We start from the raw sequence: 21,677 nt of genomic DNA on the forward strand, positions 1-21,677 counted from the left end.
ACTGAATGGCCCAGATACTGGTACCTGCCTAGACTTCATGAAATTTTATGCATCACCAAACAACTAGCCTTTGTAGTGAACTGAGAAACAAATTAAAGCTTGATAAACTTGCATGAGATCAAGTACACTACTTCACAAAGGCAAATTAAGCTAACTAAGAGCTGCAAGATCAGTCGCCATTCATAGCATGTACTCATACTCAACTATTGGCTCTAGCTCTCCTGCAATGCAAGATCCACCTTCAAGCCCACCAAGCCTATTCTCCAAACCTATATTCTAGCTTCAACACATCACCAAAGTATTAGGAATATTCTTCATGTTTGTCAGTGTTTCAGGAGCTCATTCAAACAAGGATGAAATGATACTTATCCCCATGACTCCTTAACAAAAAGCAGCAGCATCCTCTTTTCAGATGTAATCCCATGAGAAGATGAGAACCAACACATCCTTAAAGAGATAGGCAGAGATGGGCACGAACTGAGGAAAAAACGAACCGTGTGGTTCGTGGTTTGCCACATTTCACGAACCATGAACTTTCATGAACCTGCCCCGGTTCACGAACTGGTTCATTTGGTTTGTGAAAACATAACATCCAGGTCAGCAAATAGTCACTTCCAGGCTAGCAGAAGGTCACTTCTGGACCAGCAGAAGGCCACTTCCAGGTCAGCAGAAGGTCTGCAGGAAGTCCATCCCCTGTTGTCTAGGAAACTCATTGATCGGTGCCAGGCTATCTACAGTGACGAACCAAAAAATGAACCAGCCTAAAGTTAGTGGCGGTTCGTCAGAAAAAAACCACCGGATTGCAAACCACGAACCGGCCTGGTTCGTCATGAACTTTGGTTCATATTTCGGTTTGTGCCCATCTCTAGAGATAGCTGATCATGTGGTCTCAGCCCTTGTAGATCTTTTATTTTTTGCAGTTTTCTGGGGCTGATTCTGAATAATCCATGGAGCTATAGACTGAGCCTGCCAGAGCCTGCCAGTGAATTTAAAGAACTCTTGCATGCAAAAGTATTCTACTTTTTAACGATCAAAATCCAGACATTATGGAACTCTAACACTGTCTCTTAAAATTTTTTAAAGAAAACCTTTTGAGTGTGCGCTGTGTATAGTACTTGTCTCTTTGAATTTAAGATTAGCACTTTACTGCTGTAATCAAAACAATATATTTTTCAGGCATTTTAATGTAAGTGAGGTTGACTTGCTATCACCGATCAATTTAATGTCCAGTTGACCTAATGGACCTACAATTAAAATGTAGGTCCATTAGGTCAATTTAGTGGTAATGGTACCACTAAAGCTCCCATTCTCCTGGCTTTCCTCTAACTATGCAAAATAGAATGATTTAGGAGGACTCTTCTACACAAGTAATACGGTTGTGCTCTAAAGAAATAGTTCCAAGAGATGCACTGGAAAAAGACAGGGACTGTAAACTATACTACTGTGTTGCTTTAAGCATGCTCTTACTGGATAGTTCAACATCATACAGTATGTCGTGTCCATCTGCTTATTTTTTGGTTCAGCATTGTTTGCAGTTCTGTATTGGATCTCTGCTTGTTTTTGAATTTCTGCAACCCTTAGTCTATTGTATTATTTACTCAATGTCCCAGCTGTTCATCGTATTGATCTACATTGTGTAATCCGTCTTGAGTCTCAGGAGGAAAGGCAGACTATAAATAACATAACTATGTAAACAAACAAACAAACTTGCATTTACAGAGTACAAGGTCTGCCACCAAAGCCTGGAAAGCCACTGCCTGCCAGAAAAACAGCAAGGGGCCAAGGGACAAGTGGTCAGACAGGCCATTTTGAATGTTCTCATGTTTACTAATGTTTCAGCTAAATTTAACAAGGTACAAAAATAGATAGATACAGAGATCACATGCTCAGCCACTCTGGGTATTAGCAAAGCAGGAAATATAGCATTTCTTATGCAACATGATAGCTGTCAGATATAAAATAAGCGATGCCTTCTGGCAGTGGCCAGGAAATAAACTTAACGATATCTTAATGGCTTTACTCACTTTGTAGGGGACTCTCACAGTAATACTGCTCCTCCTACTGGACAAACAGCTGCAATAACTGCAACCAAACATACAAGGGAATTGTATAGCTCAAGATCATGGCTTTTTAATATTTCGCTTTTAAAAGACATTTATGTGATTCTTGGGGGTCTTGCAAATAACCCAATCCAGTAAACTGAATCTTATTTCTTAGTTCTTAAAAAAAGGTGTCTTTATAGACTAGTTACCAGTATATTCCAATATAAGTAAAGAGGCATGGAATGGATTAAGAACATTCATTTTTATCTATCACTGGTATACACTTTTATGTATTAAAGTCACATTAAATGTGGATACCATTACAGTCTAGCTTACATTATACAATCACATGCTTACATTTGTTATAAATAAACATTTTAAAACAGATGTGCAAAATCTTTGCGCATATCAAGGTAAAGTTTTGTTTGTTTGTTTGATTGTTTTATATTCTGCCTTTCTCTTTGAGACCCAAGGCAGATTACAAAGTCCAAGTCAATAAGATCAACAGCAAGGACATTCACTGAACAAATACAATAGGGTATGGGTTGTAGAAATTTGAAAAACAGCATAAATCCAAACACAGAGCTGGTGTTTGTTAATTTTTGTTTCAATGGCAACATACAAGTGCATGGAAATATGATGGTAGTTACACCTGTGCATCTTCTCATACTTTCTTTAGCACCTCAGGGAAGTTGGGCTGGCATTGCAAGCAGACATATCAGCACAAATGTTTGGGATCAAGGCATTAGAAAACAAAGCAAAAATGGCAAAAGAATATTTCATTTCTTTAAGAGGGCAGCATAGTTGTGAAATGTGAAATGAACTGAGCTTTAGACTTGATTTCTACAGTACATAATTTCTGTCTAAGGATTAAACAGATACTACTTTCTGTTTCTATCCTTTCATGCCAAAGGGCAGAATGAATGATTGTGTAGCACACAGTTATGGGATATCAAATCTTTAGCAACACAGTCAGAAATCAACCAAATGGTACTCTGATGTCATCCCTGAAGCTTTAAATCTGGCTGAATTCCCAAGCAAATGATACTTAATTTTATCTTTTCTCAGCTCATTGCTACCAACTCTGCAGATGAATTTTTTAAAAAAGAATGTGACTATCAAATCATCTGAATCAAATCATTAGCAAAATGTAAACAACATGGAATGCCAAAGCCCTAATTTTCTGAAGCAAGAGCCTTACCAAAAAAAAATATCCAAATCTGTCATCTGGGCCCTTTAATCAACATATACGCAAATATAATCTAGCACCACATGCTTCTATTTCTCAGTAATCATCCAAGTGCAATTTCTGGATGAATTATTTAGATAGGCAGATAAAAACGATTACACAATTGCTTATTCGTGTACTCTAGAACAGTGTGGATCAAAGGAAGCTATGCCTACCAAGTTCCCACATAAATCTTATACAAGGAAACATCCATACGTAACCTCTCTGAAAAAAACATTTTAATACAACATTTATTCCAACAAAGCAAGAAACAGTCTTGAGGGAGGGCAGATTGGAAGGCTGACTGCTGCCAGCTACAACATTTTAGCTGTGCTTGTTTGCTCCTCCTGTCTCAGGCATGTCTCTTGGGTGTGGCAAGGAGGAACAAGGGCCAGAAAAAGGGCAACTGGTCTGCTGGCTTCTACTCCAGTCCCAAGATATAGTTTATTCTATAGACTTTTTGTATATTTAAATTGTATTCCATCTATCATATTTAACTGTATTTTTATTTGTTATAAGCTGCTTTGGGTCACAGTAGGGAGAAAAGTGGTTAATAAATATACAGTGACAGGCATCCGTGTAAAGCAAAATATGATTCTGACTCCCTGACCGCTGTCCAGAAGATAAAATGGTCCTGATAATACAGAAGTTAGCTTTTTTGGGTTAACATTTCATATAACTTCAAACGTGGAAAATCCAAAATACAGTAAAAGTTAACCAGCATCCACGAGGAATAGGGGTTTCTGGGTATCTATATATGCCACTTAACAAAGCTCATATCCAGCAGCATCCATGCAGCAGAACCTAACAGGTGGTAGCCATGGGCAGGAACCAGAGCCCACCTCCTGTTCATTGCTGCTGCTGGACTGGGGGGTCCAACCAGCAACAGTGAGCATGTTTGTCCTTCACCCAGTAATTTTACTTGATGATGATGGTGGTGGTGATGAAGAAAGAAAGGAAGGAAGGAAGGAAGGAAGGAAGGAAGGAAGGAAGGAAGGAAGGAAGGAAGGAAGGAAGGAAGGAAGGAAGGAAGGAAGGAAGGAAGAAAGAAAGAAAGAAAGAAAGAAAGAAAGAAAGAAAGAAAGAAAGAAAGAAAGAAAGAAAGAAAGAAAGAAAGAAAGAAAGAAAGAAAGAAAGAAAGAAGATGCCCCATACCAAGAATATTTCTCCTCACAAGTCCTGATTTAGGGAAATTCTATGTAATGATTCTGCTTATACTTCCATTACAGGAATTTTCCCAGATAAACTGCAGTTTAGCACAATATGATAACATATACATGTATGTATATTGGTAAACATTAATGTTTACAGCAAAACATGCATAGCTGTTCCTAATCCCTGCTGTGTTTGAAACATAGTTTAAGTATTGGCATGAGTCTGCTTTACTGCCAATGTTAACAAATGTATAGTTGGACTGCAGACATAATGCTGAATTTAACACTTCATAATGATTTTGCAAACGCTAGTTTTTTTCAACGTTAGAAGCAAAGTGTTCACCCCTACTAAATTATCAAATTCTCCTTTCCTAAGTCACAGGAAGCTTAAAATCACACTTCTACACTAGGATTCAGTGATGGGTAAAATACAAAAAAAAAAGTACAAATATTAAAATAAGTTATTATACAGTGAAGGTTGTCAGTATTTACCCTCTCTTTGGAAGTAGAAGATTCTTACCCAATTGATTTTTTTTAGTGGTTCAAGGTAGTAACAGTGGCAGAAATCAAGTAGTAGAGTATAGGAACTGAGGAGCTGTGTGTAGAAGCATAACTGCAAAAACAACCAGTGATTGTCTTCACCAACACAGTTATTAATCCTGCAGAAAAACAGAGCAAACACGTGCAGTATAGCATCACTGTAACCTGAGCTGTAAATCAAACCAGTGAACCATTATATCTCATAAAAAGATGAAGGGAACAGGGCAAGGGGAAGAACATTCACCACCGTTCTCTTTAAATTCCCCCTCATTGGACAGCCCCGTCCCCCTATGATTGCCTCTATTGGTAGAGACTGTTGGCAGTGTTGTTACCCCAAATACCCCCTTCCCATTTGTAAACGAAGCAATGCTTTCTCTTATACATATAATGACAAATACTGACGTTTTAAAGTCACTTCCTACAGTTCTTCATCTAATAATTTCTTGCTACAAAAGAGGGACAGGATTCTGTACTATATCAGGTTTCTCTTCTGTAATCAAAACCGACTTATTATTTTGCAGCTGGATTCAGAATGAGAACGTAGCCCTCCTAAAATAAACATGTCTGCACTTATGATACCTCTAGATCTGAACAAACTGCACTCTCATATAGATCAATACTGAAAACCCAACTGAACATCAAAAAACCTAAAGTCACCAATTTGGTCCCTGATCTTACAGCAGTAACATTTCTGTGTAACTTCTAGGAAAGCATCATGAGTCAGCAATTAATTAGAAAGCAGTGTACCAAGAGAAGATGTGATGTGGAAAGGCTTATCTTACCATGGACAATGATGGTCCATTCTCCGTACACAGTGTCCACAGCGACTGCAGTGATGGGAACGTTTTGGTCTCATCATATTACATTTATTACATAACTCCCAAAAGTCTCTTTCTAAAAAGTAAAAAAAGCAAACAAGGTTAATAATGTATTTGCAGAGCTGCCATTAAGTTTGCTTTCCTACAGGAATAAAAACAATCTACCAAGATGTTCCTCAACCAAACAGTCAAAACAATTAATACCATACCATGCACTTGAGTACATGTTAGTCCTAGTGGACAGAAGACACACTAGATTCTATCTCTCATTTGACCAGCTTGGTTAAAAAATATTTTGTTAGAAAACTTAGAAGGGTTGCAGAATCTTGTGCAACTGACCCAATATGCTTCGCTGCATATTAGCTCCTTATTTACAACCTGGAGGTAAATAAATTTCATGGCGTGTAGGAAGGATTGTTTTTAGGGGGTGGGAGGATGGTGTTCTCTGTTAGACTAGACTCTGAAGGTACCATTTCTTACAATAGCAAAGAGAGAACTGTGGGAAACATGTGTGCCCCTCTTTCCTCAAATGACCCAAAAATGAGGAGAGAGGGAGTGCCTTGCACTCTAGACAGCTATGGAACCTTAGCTTACATGGAACTGCACAGAAACCAGGCTGATGAATTCAAATTTTCTTTTAGTGAAAAGGCTGCACCAGTTTTCATATCTGAACCTTCATTATGTATATAGCCAGATGACTAGGGCATGTTCTTGATGACTATTAAACAGATATAACTAGTGGTATAAAGGGTCATGGACCATTTCATACCAGTGATCAAGATCTCTTTTCAGGGGAATGTTGAAATTTTGGGCCACATGACCTGATCAAAATAATAATAATAATAAATAATAATAACATTCGATTTATATACCGCCCTTCAGGACAACTTAATGCCCACTCAGAGCGGTTTACAAAGTGTTATTATTACCCCACAACAATCACCCTGTGAGGTGGGTGGGGCTAAGAGAGCTCAAGAGAACTGTGACTCGCCCAAGGTCACCCAGCTGGCTTTGTGGAGGAGTGGGGAATCAAACCCGGCTCTCCAGATTAGAGTCCCGTGCTCTTAACCACTACACCAAACTGGCTCTTAATGCCCTTACTACAATACAAATAATCTGTTGATTATTTTGCAAGGCACAAACTCTCTCTGAATTCTTAATTTTAGTTTTTGAAGATGCAGAAAATGCGAATTCACAAAAAGAAGGTTGATCTCCGGGAAGAAATATCAAGATCTAATTTTCTTATCTGAAGATGTACAGTTAAGAATGAGTTGATCTGCTCTGAAATACAAATTGTAACCAGGAAATGCTTTTAAGTGTTCACAAGTCATATATAGATTTATTTTGTAGAACAGTTATATAAATTATAAAGCCTACAATACATTTTTGAATTTTCCGACACAGAATTAATTTTAATCCTCCTGCTGGGATCTGCCATGTTTCTCTCATCTTGCTGAAAAATGGCATCATTTGCACACTGACAGTATGGAAACCCAATATTCAAGATCATTAAACTAGTAATAATGCCAGATGGAAACTGATTTTCAATCTGTTCCCATAAAGCCAATGTCACAAAGGTGTTACTCTTTAATAAGAGAGTTACCATTAACAGAAGGCTCAGAAACGCTCAAAGCAAGTTTTCCAATATGATTTAAAATATACAGCAAACGCATATGACCATACCAATGTGCGCAGTACCGATAGATGCAACCATCTCCAAATCCAATCTAATCTATATTGGTATGAGAAACCAAAATAATGTCTATCAATTTAGTTTTATTGACGTATGTAGAACAAGCTACTGGAAGCTCTTAATTTCAACAAAATGGAATCCAGATATATGGGCACAGAAATTAGTAGCAAGCAACACCCTCTGTAAGTTTTTAAAATTAACTTTAAACAATTTTAATCTATCCCTCTACAAAAAAAACAAAATCTCTAGGAACCATTTTCAATATTAGTAATGGGAAATGCTTACTTAAACCTCTTAAACACACAAGGCAATTGTATTTTGGGGTTTTCTTTAAATCAAGGCCAAAAATACAGAAAATTGCAGCTACGGTTGCCTTCATTCCAGTTCATACTCCAGTTCATCAATATATACTTCAATGTGCTTGGTAAACGTCCAGGTAAATGAATGTTTGCATATCTGCACTGATTAACAGATTATAGCTACATTTTTATTGTACTGATATTTATTAAATTGCTTTTCCACCATAAAATACTCAAAGTACCTCAGAACACAAAATAGAAACGTATTTTAAAAGTACATAGTTCAACTAAAAAAAAATTAATTCTAAAACATGTAACAGCATCAAATTAAACCTCAGGGGAAGGCCAAGCAGAACTTTCACATCTGCACTCAATGCCAAAGGACTTCAAGGGAGTATATGAGGCAAGCCTCTCTGAACCCAACCCCGCCCCCCCCCGCCCCCCATGCTTATTTCTGAGGGCAGATAGCTTCATTTTAGATGCTGATGGTTTCCACAGGAACGTTTCCCCTCACAGACAGGAGAGGGAGCATGTATGGAAGAAGTTGCTCTCTAACGCAATGATCTTCCATCTATGGCTTGAGAGTCATAGGCTCGAGAATCATGAGGGTCACAGACGTCTACTTGCTGTCAGGCCCCTTACAGAGCTTTCCCCCTCTCTCTCTTTGCCTTCTTGCCTTGATATTAATGCATATGTAGAGAACAAGGGCATCATAACACCTGCAGCTCTTTGCACACATTATGGAGAGCAGCAGGACGATGAGGTCAGCTCATTCAGCAATGGAGAGCGTTTCTCCATGGCTCTGACGCTTGGCTTAATCCTCCCTCACTACAGTACATTTCCTGATGTTCAGCTTGCTTTTCCTGTTCTTGCTGCTCACAGTCCTGGCCTTGGCATCCATGCAGTCATAACTCCGGTGGCTCTCCTTCATCCTTTTACATAACTCTAATGTCATGTGACTTGTCACATGAAGCTCTGTAGGTTCCAGGTCTGGACCATTACCTTAAGGCATCCTAGATCTGGGCCCCATAGAGTCTAAAAGCCAAAAACAGCACTTTGAATTTAGCATGGAAACCATGCTAAAGGGCTCCTAAAGGACAGGAGTCACATGCTTCCAGCTGCTATCGTCTGACAAAACTAGTGCTGCTACATCTGTATCAGCTGCAGTTTCCAGATTTTCTTCAAAGAATGTAGCAAGAGACAATGAGCCCAGCTACAAGTGACGAATGACACTTGAACGGCAAGTGAACAGACACACGTGTATTCCTCCCTGTTCGCTACATGATCAAGTGGAGGGCAAGTGGAGCACAAGTGAACAGGGAGGAATACACGTGAGTATGTTCACTTGCCGTTCAAGTGTCATTAGTCACTTGTAGCGTGGCCCAATGGGAATATGATCCGGAGGAAATAATAGAAGGCTGCTCGATTGCATTTTGTTTTCTCCATATAACTGGCTCTTCTTATATTTAGAAACTGCAAAGTATCTTTAGCTGAGGGCGAGTCAGCTGTCAGTCTATGGACCTTGGCAGGGTCTTGGTCTGTGATAGGAAAAGCAGCCGAGATCCAACAGAATCAAAAGGATAAAACTCTCCCTATAATTTACCAGTATGTATTATCAACTACAACAAACAAGGTGGCTTCATCCCAAGCCTGCATCATATGCAGCACAGGTGTGAGGCTAGATTTTCAGAAACACACTTTAAAAAGCCAACTAATTTCAATCAATGCTGTACCTGTAATTGGTATCTTTGGGTTTTCAGGTAGTCTCCCTGGATCAGCTACTGAGGCTCTCAGTAATGAAACAATACAGAACAATGCAAGTACATAATAACCTGTAAAACAGATAAATTTCCATCTGTCAATAACAGACTTTTCTGGGATTATGGAGGAAGACTTCATCTACTCAAGAATTCACCTCATGCATTATGTACTATATTTATATTCCTTCATTCTATTATTGGAGCATTCAAGGTGGCTTAGGACAGAATTTAGAACAAAATAAACCCATACTACATAGCAAATGAGCATCATTCAAAATGAATCGTCATCCCACAAATTGGCATCATAATAAGATAAAAAGCCAACATTTAAAATCATGAAACACCAAATAACATCCATAGCAATAAAAACAAAACAAAAGACAGACAAAACTAAAAACAAACAAACAAACCTGGGTTTAGCCCCTCTTCAAAGGTCTTTCAGAAAAACCTGTTTACCAACCTGCAAATGGCTGATAACAAGAGGGCTGGTCAAGAGTTCTGGGAGATGGAATTCCAGACTTCATAGCTGAAAAGCCCTTTCCTACCATGCCCATTAATCTCACCTCACAAAGCAGGCACACAGAAAAGAGCAAAACCAGAAGATCAGGAGCCACAGATATGTTCATGTGGATAAAGATGCTTCAGTTACCCAGCTCAAAAGCCATCAAAGGCTTTAAGAGACAAACTGGAATCCACTATAAAAAATCGGGGTAATATGATCCCCAGACACTGGTTTAGAGGTTCCTTGTCTCTCTGGATTTAGATAGAAGAGTCCAAGTTATGTGTGTTATTGGCAAACTGGTGACACTGTACCCCAAATAGTCCATTTTCAGCATTTTCATATACATGGGAGACAAGATGGAAGCCTGTGGCACAGCACAGGCCAGAGGTCAAGGGATGGAACAGTAGTCTCCCAGTACCAACTTTTAGGAGCTATGTACCAGCTAGAACTGGAGTCACTGCAAAGCACCACTTTAAAAAGCAATAATAAGAAAAAGGGACTTTGCAGTTATGGAATGCCCTCCTCTACTCTATTCACCTGATGTTGTGTTTGTTAAATTTTTGGCACCAGATTAAGACTTCTTTATTTACCCAGGCATCACGAGTTTGTATGTTTTGTTGTTGCTTGATCGATAATATATATTGATGTATTAGTTCCATATAGTGGCTAAAATCCTAAACCTTGCATTCACTTACAGTGCAGCCTTTTCTACCGCCAGAGTGGTCCTCCGCTACAAAGCACATTACCCAGACTATGGCCGTTTTCACACGCGCCCCAGGAGATCACGAGAACTCACAGCATGAAGCGTCTTCCTAGCATGATCTCCCAGCACAATCCCCTACTTTAATGGCCCGATGATGTCAGAAAAAGGGCCAGGAAATGGCGCTAGGAAGATGCTTTTATGCTGTAAATTTCGCGTGATCTTCTGGGTGCGTGGCCGTGTGGAAATGGCTTATTAAGTCAATGTCGTCAGATAGATTCATGGTAGGATCAGAGATTTAAATATAATCTCACCAAGTCTGGTTTTGTTTGTGATATCATTCCCTGTACTCTCTCTAGACTCTCTGGAGGAAGAATGCCAAAGTTAACTGCAGCATATTTTAAAACCAAATTCTGAATCACTATTTCGCAGACCAATGCTATAACACAATGCTCCAGAGCACCAAAAACTACATAACAAATTCATCCTGAATCAGCAGGCTTTACACCAACCAGAATTTTAAGTTGAACATAATTTTCTTATTTACATGATTTTCAGTACCTCATACTCTTTTCCTCTTTGATGTAACACTGAATTTTGTGTTAAATGTGGCAAAGCCAGAGCTTACTACTCAGTTTTATCAACCCCCTTCTATATTCCTCTATCACTGTGAGAGATACTGGTTTCACCTGTTTCAAGTGGCCCCATATTAGCTCTCAAAAGATAGCTGACTCTCAGACACAAGTTTCTTTATACATACACATAGTTCAAAACCTTGTTTGTACACTGGTCATCTTCTGCCCAGATACAATTATTTCTGGACACATAAAGTATCATTATTTCTAGTTTGCTTTCGACTGTATTACCCGCCCCCCAACTGAATACTTTTGCAAGAATAGCACTATCAGAAGTCTTGAGCTGAATCATGAAGGCAAAGCTATTTGCAATCCACATTTTCAGTGGTAGACCATGCATGAAAGGCCACAAAAAGTGTTCATGAGGAAGCATGTGCCTGCTGTCTTGATAATCATGCCAATGCTCTGTTTGACCATCCAGCTGGTATGAGTATCAAGGCTGACTTGTATTGAATCAGAGCACGGGCACATCCATTAAGGATTATTTATTCTGACTGGCTGAGGTATTTTCCACTCCTCTAACTGGACTGAACCTGGAAATTTCTGGCATGTATTCCAGTGCATATTTTGCATAAGCAAGGCTTCAGAGTGAAAGCGACATGACATTGTTTACTACCTTCACTGACATCGCCATTTTGACAAAACTGATTAACTGGTATCACTCTCTGATAAACGTTTCTTTTAAAAAAATGATGCAGAAGTAGTAGCAGATTGCAGAAACAGTGGTGATGAACGAGCATTAAAAATGAGTGAAAGAGGAAAAGGCAGAGGTTTGAATCAGGTCTTTTGCCCTTTCAAAAACATGTTTCATCCTAAAATTGTGTGTAAATCAGAACATAACCTCTCTCTCACTCTGTGTCAACTTCAAGTCCTTCCTTACTTTTTTTTTTTTTTTGAAAAATTTTTTATTGGGTTAGAATATTTTTATTTTTACATTACATTCAATTTTCCCCAAATTTTTCATTTCTAACCCCCTCCCTTTCCCCCCCTTTTGTTGACTTCCAACAGCTTTCCCACCCTTTGTCCCTTTTCCCTTACTTCTATTAAATTCCTCTGTCTAAAACAGATATACATTCTCCATTATGTTAAGCAGTACATCTTTAACTACTTTTCTTATTATACACCCAAACTGTACGTCTTTAGATAAACAATTTATCCCATTTTCCAGTTTAAAATATTTCTATATATCATAAACCATAAAAATTTCCCACATTTAAATCAAACAAATCAAACAATTTGATTTGTTCTCTATATATTACTCATTTCATCTTTTTATGGTAATTCTATATAGCTCATCACATAATCAATCAATTTGACTCTTCTGTACATTCAGTTTGGTGCATATAAATCTTATCAAAGAAAGAAAATATTGTTAGTTACTCAATCCTCATGTTTAAACCTTATCATTAATTATTCTCTATCAATGTTCTATCAATTAACCTATACATATCTATATATATATCAATCTATTAATCTAACTGCTTATGAATTCACATTTCTCTTCCTCCACCGGTAAAGTCACCCCTCTTTTTTATACTTTTATTATACTTCAGTAGTTCTCAAACTGCCACAGTTTTCCTCCCACCTCCCATTTCTTCTCCAGATATTGTTTCAGCTTCTCCCAGTCTGTGTTAAACTGCCCTGAGTCCAGATCTCTCAGTTTTCTTGTCATCTTGTCCATTTCAGCCATATACAGCAATTTGTAGATCCAATCTTCAATAGTTGGCACTTCTTGTACTTTCCATTTCTGCGCATACAAAAGTCTAGCTGCTGCTGTCATATAAAATATTAACGTCCTATGATGGGCTGGAATTCCCTCCATTCCCAAGTTTAGTAGCAGGAGTTCTGGGTTCTTATTTATTTGAAATTGTAAAATTTCACTCATTTCTCTTATTATTTCACCCCAGTACTGCCTGGCTACCTCACATGACCACCACATATGATAGAGGGAGCCCTCATGCTTCTTACATTTCCAGCATTTATTAGAAGTGTTCAAATTCCCTACCGCAATCTTCTTTGGTGTCATGTACCAACGATAGATCATTTTGTAAATGTTCTCTTTAATATTAGTACATGTCATTGTCTTCATTGTAGTTTTCCACAAGTATTCCCATGCCTCCATTGTTATTTCTTTATTAAAATTTATAGCCCATTTCACCATCTGTGTTTTAACTATCTCATCCTCAGTATACCATTTCAACAATACTTGGTATACCTTGGATATTCTTTTCTTGTCTTCTTTAAGAAGGGTCTGCTCTAGTTCCGAGTTCTCTGTTCGTATGCCCCCCTTTGCAGAGTCCGAGTTATATAAGTCTCTAATCTGTCTATACTGGAACCAATCATAATTAGGTGATAGTTCCTCTTGCGTCTTTATTCTAAGTTTAGATACTTCAGTTTTAGTTATTTCTTTGTACGTTAAACATTGTTGTTCATTATCGACAGCTCTCGGATCTATCACCTCGTATGGAACCACCCACAGGGGGGTTCCTTCTTGTAGGTAAATTCTATACTTCTTCCAGATTGTATATAAACTTCTCCTTACGAAATGATGCAGGAACATCGAGTTGACCTTTACTTTGTCATGCCATAGGTATGCGTGCCATCCAAAAATTTTTTTATATCCCTCTAGGGCTAATAGTTTCTTATTCTTTAATGTCATCCACTCTTTTAACCAAACTAGGCAGATTGCATCATGATAAAGTCTCAGGTTGGGCAGTTGCATTCCGCCTCTTTCCTTTGCATCTTGTAAAACTTTTACTTTCACTCGAGGCTTCTTGCCTGCCCAAACAAAATCTGATATTTTCCTCTGCCATTTTTCAAATTGTTTAGAGTCTCTGATGATTGGTATTGTCTGTAGCAAAAACATTACTCTTGGTAACACATTCATCTTAACTGCTGCAATCCTGCCCAGCCATGACAGGTTCAATCTATTCCATTTGATCAAGTCTCTCTCTATCTGAGTCCATAATTTTTCATAATTATTCTTGAACAAATCTATATTTTTTGCAGTCAGCTCAACTCCCAAGTATTTCACCTTACTAGTTACTTCACAATCCGTTGTTTCCATTAGCAATTGTTGTTTCTGCTTAGTCATGTTTTTGCATAATATCTTTGACTTCTTTTTGTTAATGAAGAAACCTGCCAAGTCTCCAAACTCCTTGATCTTGTCTATCACTTTTGGCATATTCTCCAGTGGGTCTTCTACAATTAACATTATGTCGTCTGCAAATGCTCTGACCTTATATGAATAGTCCTTTATTTTTATTCCTCGTATTTCCTCATCTTGTCGGATTTGTATCATCAGAATCTCCAATACTAAAATGAACAACAATGGAGATAACGGGCAACCTTGTCTTGTTCCTTTACTAATCGTCAATTTCTTGGTCAGTTCATCATTCACTACAATTGCTGCAGTCTGGTCTCTATAAATTCTGTCCTTCCTTACTTTTAAAGTCCTGAATCTCTTGACCCTGATTGCCTGTTCCTTTTTACTTTGTCTTCTCTCTCTTTATTGTTCCAACCATACCAGCTCTGCTAGGTCCTGCCCTAATCTTTCTCCCATTTATGCCTCTGGGCTTCTGCCACATTGCTGCCTATCCCTTATGTCTTAAGAACATAATTAAGCCACAAGGTTGATACCCAACACACTGCTGGGCAATTTCAATCCACGTCAAATTAGACTACCTGAACACATTAATAATCATTACGGCTTTGTTTATTAAAAAAATGATGAAAACATTGGCTATGAATTTCCTTTCTAGCAATGACTGGTTATAGTTGATTCAGCTGTCAGTCCCCTCATATTTAAATAGCAGCCCTTTCCATTAGAATCTTCAAAAAGGCACATTCCTTCAAATACAGACATCACAAGTGTGTACGTATATTTGACACTGTTAGTTAATCAGGCATCCTGTTAAAAGCCATTCAGGTAAACATTTAAAAGGCTTTTACCTTTTTTTAGAAGGTAAAATACTTCTAGAAAAAGACCTCTAGAAAAATACTTTTACTAAATATCAGGAAACGGGTACATTTGGTAAGAAAATAAAGAATAGCTAACAAACTAATCTTGATAGAGAGAAAAACTGAGATTTACTTAGAGACTGAAACTTAAAACTGAACAAACAGCATTAAAAGTTTAGTATATGTTTCTAGTTAATTGCTCCTTAATAAACTGGTCCATCCAATAGACAATCCTAGATTCCTTCATTAAGACTAAAGACTCCCCTTTCTAAGGTGGGGACTTTTATTCGAGGCCTAAGTGGTCCTATGCTATTTGTTTGTTTGTTTGTTTTATTTTTAACCCGTCCTCCCCGCAAGCAGGCTCAGGGCGCAGTACAACATTGATTAAAATACAGCTTAAAATCAATGATTAAAACAGATAAAATACTGTGCCCCTTTTGGGGCAACCAGCGGGCGTGGAGTCTCCATACCCCTTGTAGAAGGAGACGGGTGGAAGGCTCAGCAATGATGGGCTAAAATTAGCCTCCATCATATGCCTGGCAAAACATCTCTTGTCTTACATGCCCACCTAAATGATACAAGATCCTGGCAGGCCCGAGTGTCCTCAGACAGAGAGTTCCACCAGGTTGGGGCCAGGACCGAAAAGGCCCTGACCCTGGTAGAGGCCAGCCGAGCCTCTGACTAAACAAACAGAATAACAATTTAACTCTTTAATGACTGGACGTAGGACACTTGCTAAAATCCCAACAACCCCTTTTCAAGTGTCAGAAGCTGAAGTCATGAAGGTTCAACATCCTCAGCACAAGCCCTGACCGGAACAAAGGAAATTGTGTTAATTATGACTTACACAGTATTGCCACTGCTGATAAATGTCCCTCTTCATAGTGTGGAAAGAGGATAATTTTTGGAATAAAGAACGTGTTAAAAAGCCACACAAAGATAATTAGGCCCATACAGAACCAACCCTGAGGGTCAACAACGAAGTGGATCCTTAGTCCCATAATCTGAAAAACAATTTGTCCCACACAGAAAGGATAAAGATGGACCTAAAGAAAACAAAAACTTTAATTAGAATTCGTTTCACAATATTATAAAAGTATCCAAGCTAAGTTAATAAAGCAGACATTTATAGTATCCTGTAGGCAGAATAAGAAGTATATATGAAGTAAACTTTCCCTTTGGGTAAAAAAAAAATCAGAGGAGCTGCCGTTTCAGAGGAGTTGCCAGTCACTATGGGATTCATACCAGTAAATCAAATATGATTATGCAATACAGGGGGTGACCGCTAAGCTCTCTGTTCATTCATGCCCATAACTCCACGCTTAACACTTAGACAATATTTTCAGAACCAGCCCATCTCAGGCAAGCAATCTGGCAAACCTCCAGCTCCTTCCAACCCTCAATTTCACCTTGGTCTCTATTAAGCGATTGCTGCAGGCTTTACAATTATTAAAGACAAATCTGCACAGGCACTTTCCTATCCTCTTAATTTCACACTCTAGCACTAAACCAGAAGCAGAGACAAGTGCGTTTCATTCCACCTCCCAAAGCCTTCCCTTATCTAAATTCTGTAGATGCATCCAATTAAAGATTCAGGTAGCCACATTAAAACTCTTGTATAATCCCGCACTTGCACATGCCAAACTACATTTCTTTTTCTGCACCCACATTCTGTCACTGAACTCCACCTTATTTTCTCACCCAAGAGCTGAAATGTAAAAAAAAAAAAATGTGTAGAATCAGGATCTCCTGGGCTGAAATCAAATTTGAAGAAAATATTAACTTTTATAGCGTGGCTGCACATTTATTAGGGGAAGCACTGTTGGGGAGGCAAGGAATACCAACTCGCTATCCCAGTGTAAACTCTGGTGTGATGTAGCCATCTTAGCTGAACCATAAAAGTGCTACTCTGTACAATGGGCTGAGCCATGCTGAGTTCAAATGTGAGCAATGTGAAGATTGGATTGTGCCATGGCCTGTCTGTCTACAGACTCCTGCCAATTAGCCTCCTTGTTCAACTTTTTAAGGTAATTTTTTCCCCCTAGCAGTACTTCTTTGAGCAAGAATGGATAGGAGAAGTAAACAGTGTTTCCAAAGTACAGCCACTTACCACTTGCAGGTTTTTTACTGGAACAAATTTCGAGTTCATCAGCACCTCAGAGACTGACAAAGTTTTCCAGAGCAGAAGCTTTTGTGAATCAAAACTCACTTTGTCAGATACAAGGAAAAATGATGATACATCCAGCCCTCGTATCCAGGTCAGAATGTAGGAGTGGTGTATCAAGGTAGATATATACGGGATGACTTTTTTTTTAACTGTACACAAACACACACACAAATTCCCCATAAAACCCAAGAAAATCAACTGATTTTGCATTTGGGGTAAAAATTTTTGCCCTGTACAATGTATCAGAGATACTAGGATTTAAAAAAAAAATACCCCATGAGATTTTCCAGAAAATAGTGATCCACAAACTTAGACTAATAGTCAGTATAAGGTAGTTTCATATGTTCATTCCAACATTCATCATCAAACTTATAAAGACCTAACTACAACATACATAGTCCTCAGGTTGGGTCCAGATCCCACATTAGGACTGTCAGTCAAATATGCACTTACAGGTTTCCTACTGGAAACTCAGTTCTCAGATGCGAGGAGCCTAATTCAGACTGGAACCACAGTGTGCAAGGAGGAACCTCAGCCATTTTCATGACTCCAAAGTAGCCCCCGAGAATGCCATTTGTTTCACTGCAGAATCCATGTCCCCCATCAGTAAAATGGAGTCCTCAGTGGGGTAAAAAATGGCATAGGAAAAAGATCTTGCATGCTGCTGTCTTGATCTGAATCAGGCCCTGCATGCCTGGGAAATTATTTCCCAGTGGGGAATCCGCAAGCACACATGGATCCCGTGAGCCCAGGGAAAAACATGCAGCAAGACCTCTACAAGTCTAAAGTTATTCTGTTTCATCAAACAACTCATTGTTGCCCTTATGTCTGGAGCTCTCCCTCAGAACACCTGCCTGATGCCGCCCCTCTCGCTTGTTTCAAATCCCTCTTCAAAACTCATTATTTCCATGAAGGCTTGGTCATTGCCTCTCCTATCATAACGAAGCCTGACAACCCTATTATACATCATGCTGAGCATCTGCGCTGGGTCCCGTCATATAATTTAGCTTCAAAAGGCGACAGGAAGAGATGCAGCTCAAGAGCAACACTGTTGGTGAACAGGATATTTCACTCTTGGCCCACATACACAATTTTGCCAATCAATTTAAGGATGCTTTTAGCCAGTGTTGGGTGGGGGGAACACGTTTTGCAGAAAGATCCACAAGGTGGCTTACATAAAAATACACTTTAATTGGTGCTATGTCCATCCCTGTCACATAGCATTGCTTTGGGGTAGCATGGGAATAATCCCATGTTCACGGGCAGTAACTAGGTACATTTTTATGACATCTGGAAAACACCAAATGCCTTCCTTTCAGCACTTTTAGCTGAGCGTTGCTGCATAGCTACAAGACCATCCCAAACTCCCAGGTCTAGGCTGTCGTGTGTAAGAGATGCCATTCCTAGCATCACACCAACCTGATCCTCCTGGTTAGCCATATGAACTATCACATCATCTTGATTTTGCACTGATGATTGGTAGGGACTGGTTGGCGTAATTAAAACATGGCATCATACCCGTGTTCAGATTTTCCATTTGCTTTTTGACTATAACACTGATTCTTACTTGGGTTAAGAACAGTGTCTGTGAATGTACTGACAAGTGAACCCATAACAGAGCTACAGTGCCACAAATAAGGGCAATGCATTATTAATAACTGCATTAAAAGATCAGGTTATAGGTTATACACACAGTGGTTCACCAAGTAAGATGTTTATCTCTTCCTTGCCGCTACCTTGTTTTGTGGGTTTAGTATCTTCCGCAATGAAATCTCAAAACTCGTAGAAAGTCAGCTGTCACCAAATTGAATTGCACATTATATTTTAAAGCCTGTGTGATCTCAGCCAAAGTTTCAAGGAAGCTTTCAGGAAAATTTGCTACTGTTGCTGTTGAATCCTGGGAAGTAAAGCTAGGGGCTGCCTTTGTGTTATGTGTGAAATGTGCCACTAGCCACCAAGTTTCTAATGTAAAGGGGCATGTGCAAATATCAATCAAACAAGATTAAGGATGCATAATACCAGCACGTCACTGCTTTGTCTATCATCAGCTGCTTTAACCATTGGGACAAAAAAATCTAGCTTCACTGGTAGGGAAGATGTTTTCAGCCCAGGGAAAAAACAAAGGTAAAAATGCTTTTCCAAACACATGAGAAAAAAAAGGAAGAGTGTGGGTCAGTTCACAGCCCACACAACCCGTGCTGCTTCCTGAAGCCCCAAATCGGTGGGAGACAGCAACACGGAAGGATGCGACCAGTGTGGCTTGTGCCTGTTGCCACTCCCAGACCCAGGCTCAAAGGAACATGGAAGAAGATGATGTCCTGCCCCTGTGCTGCTGCTGCAGCTTCAGAATCCTCCTTGGACCCTGCTACAGGAGCATGGGCGCACATGCCTCTCACACATCATTGCCAATGGCCGTAGTGAGCTGCAGAGGCACTACCTCTAGAGCTCATCCGCCTCACCAGGGCAGCAGGAAAGGAGGCACATGGCCTCTGAGCCTTTGCTGCTGCTGCTGCTTGAGCCAAAGACGGGCTGCACGCCTCGGGAACGTGCTTTGGGCCCCATGGCACGGGAGGAGGTGCGCCTTCCTGAGGGCACCCGCTGAGCTGCAGCCTTCGGAGTCATCCTTGGTCGTCGCCGAAGCAACGTGGGAGGAGCTGCCAGGGGCGGCCAAACCTTGCCGGGTCCCCTCCGCCGCTTCCTCCGCCGCTTCTCCTGCGCCCAGCCCTTGAACCCGCGAAGCCCTCCCGTCCCCGGCGAGCGCGGACAGGGCCGGGATTGTCATAGCAACAGCGCCGCCTCCCGGCGCCCGGCCTCAACAGCCTCTCATTCACTCACCGGTGCGAGGCCCCGCCGACCCTCATCTACACGAGTCGGCCCGCACTCTGGCTTCCGCAGTTGCTCTGCGCATGCGTGTCGGGAAGACTGACAGGCCTCGGAAGGAGGGGGGAGAGAGCGAGTCCGCGCGCGCGCTCAGCCTCCCGCGCTGTGGGGAAGCCGGCCGGCCGGCGGGCGTCGTGGCTGTGGGCCGCGTGGCGCTTCTGTTGCTCCTGGCGAGCGGAGCCGCTGCAAAAGCACCTGCGGCCCCATTGCTTGTCCTGGAGGAGGAGCGGCTTCGGCCGCTTTGGGTCTCTCCATTGCGGGGGAAAGGCGGGATATAAACAAAATAAATAAAAGAGGCGGGAAGGGGGATGCCGAAATGGAGGGGGGGGGGTCGTCTGTGTCGCACCAGAGCAAATTGGTAAATGCTTACTCGACAGTAAGCTCCACTGAACCAAAATGGGGTTTGCATCCGAAGGAAGGAGGTGCCCCCCCCTCTAAATGTGACGAAGAGAGCTGTGGCCCTCGAAAGCTTATGCTACAATAAAGTTGATTAGTCTTAAAGGTGCTACTGATCTCTACTATTTTCCTCTCTCTAAAAGGGGAGCGTCACCTCGTTATGGTATCAGCTAAAAAAGTTAGTCCCAGTTCCAGATAAAGTGAGTTAATAAAATAACGGCTTGCGATAGTGTCAGACTTTGAAGTAAAACAAAGTAGGAGTCCGATAGCTCTTTAAAGCCTAAACATTTAGACCAGCCCAAGTTTTTGTGAGTCAAAGCTGAAGACTTCATCAGAAGCATGAAGGAAGGGTGCTGAAATATGTGTGTGCGCCATTTTAAAATAAAGGTTTTCTTTGTCACACTGAGTAATGAGGGGACAACATTTCTCCTCTTGACGTATGAGACTGAACCATTCATTAGTCTGGAATTCTTTATATGTCCTGTTTTTGTATACTTGCAGACACCACTTTTGAGTTATCCTTCATTTATAAAATAAATAGAAAGGTTGAAGGAAATGCCATAGCTCAACCACCACCATCACCCCCATTTTGGGCACAACAGGGTATGTGGAGAGACTGGCAGACTACACTTTCAGATCGTATTATAAAAGAATGGGGGAAATCTCTTGGTGTTTTGATTTCAGAGCACTTAAATTGTTTCAAGGTGTAATTAGTTTGTAATATATTCTTGAAGGAGCAATCCTATGCAGAGTTCCTGTACTCTAAATCCACTCATTTCAATAGGCTTATTGAACTGACTGCCCTGACCTGAATAGCCCTGGCAAGCCTGATCTCGTCAGATCTTGGAAGCTAAGCAGGGCCAGCTTTGATTAGCAATTGAATAAGACTACAGTTGCACAAGC

General features: G+C 40.2%; 1 protein-coding gene across 2 annotated transcripts in view; it reads right to left on the minus strand.

Annotated features, from left to right (window-relative positions):
* ZDHHC21 (zinc finger DHHC-type palmitoyltransferase 21) overlaps positions 1-16,350 on the minus strand; it is a 33,202-nt gene extending 16,852 nt beyond the window's left edge. The window contains exons 1-5 of one of the 2 annotated variants that reach the window (XM_054987440.1): positions 16,296-16,332; positions 16,179-16,208; positions 9,508-9,606; positions 5,747-5,858; positions 4,945-5,083 (exon numbers count right to left, since the gene is read on the minus strand). In XM_054987440.1, the coding sequence (XP_054843415.1) occupies positions 4,945-5,083; positions 5,747-5,858; positions 9,508-9,606; positions 16,179-16,208; positions 16,296-16,332 (417 nt within the window). Of the gene's footprint in view, positions 1-4,944; positions 5,084-5,746; positions 5,859-9,507; positions 9,607-16,178 lie in introns of both variants that reach the window. The other variant, XM_054987441.1, reaches the window with a different exon arrangement.
* Positions 16,351-21,677: the final 5,327 nt, after the last annotated feature.

This window comes from Eublepharis macularius, chromosome 8 (genome assembly GCF_028583425.1).
Source record: "Eublepharis macularius isolate TG4126 chromosome 8, MPM_Emac_v1.0, whole genome shotgun sequence".
NCBI lineage: Eukaryota > Metazoa > Chordata > Lepidosauria > Squamata > Eublepharidae > Eublepharis > Eublepharis macularius.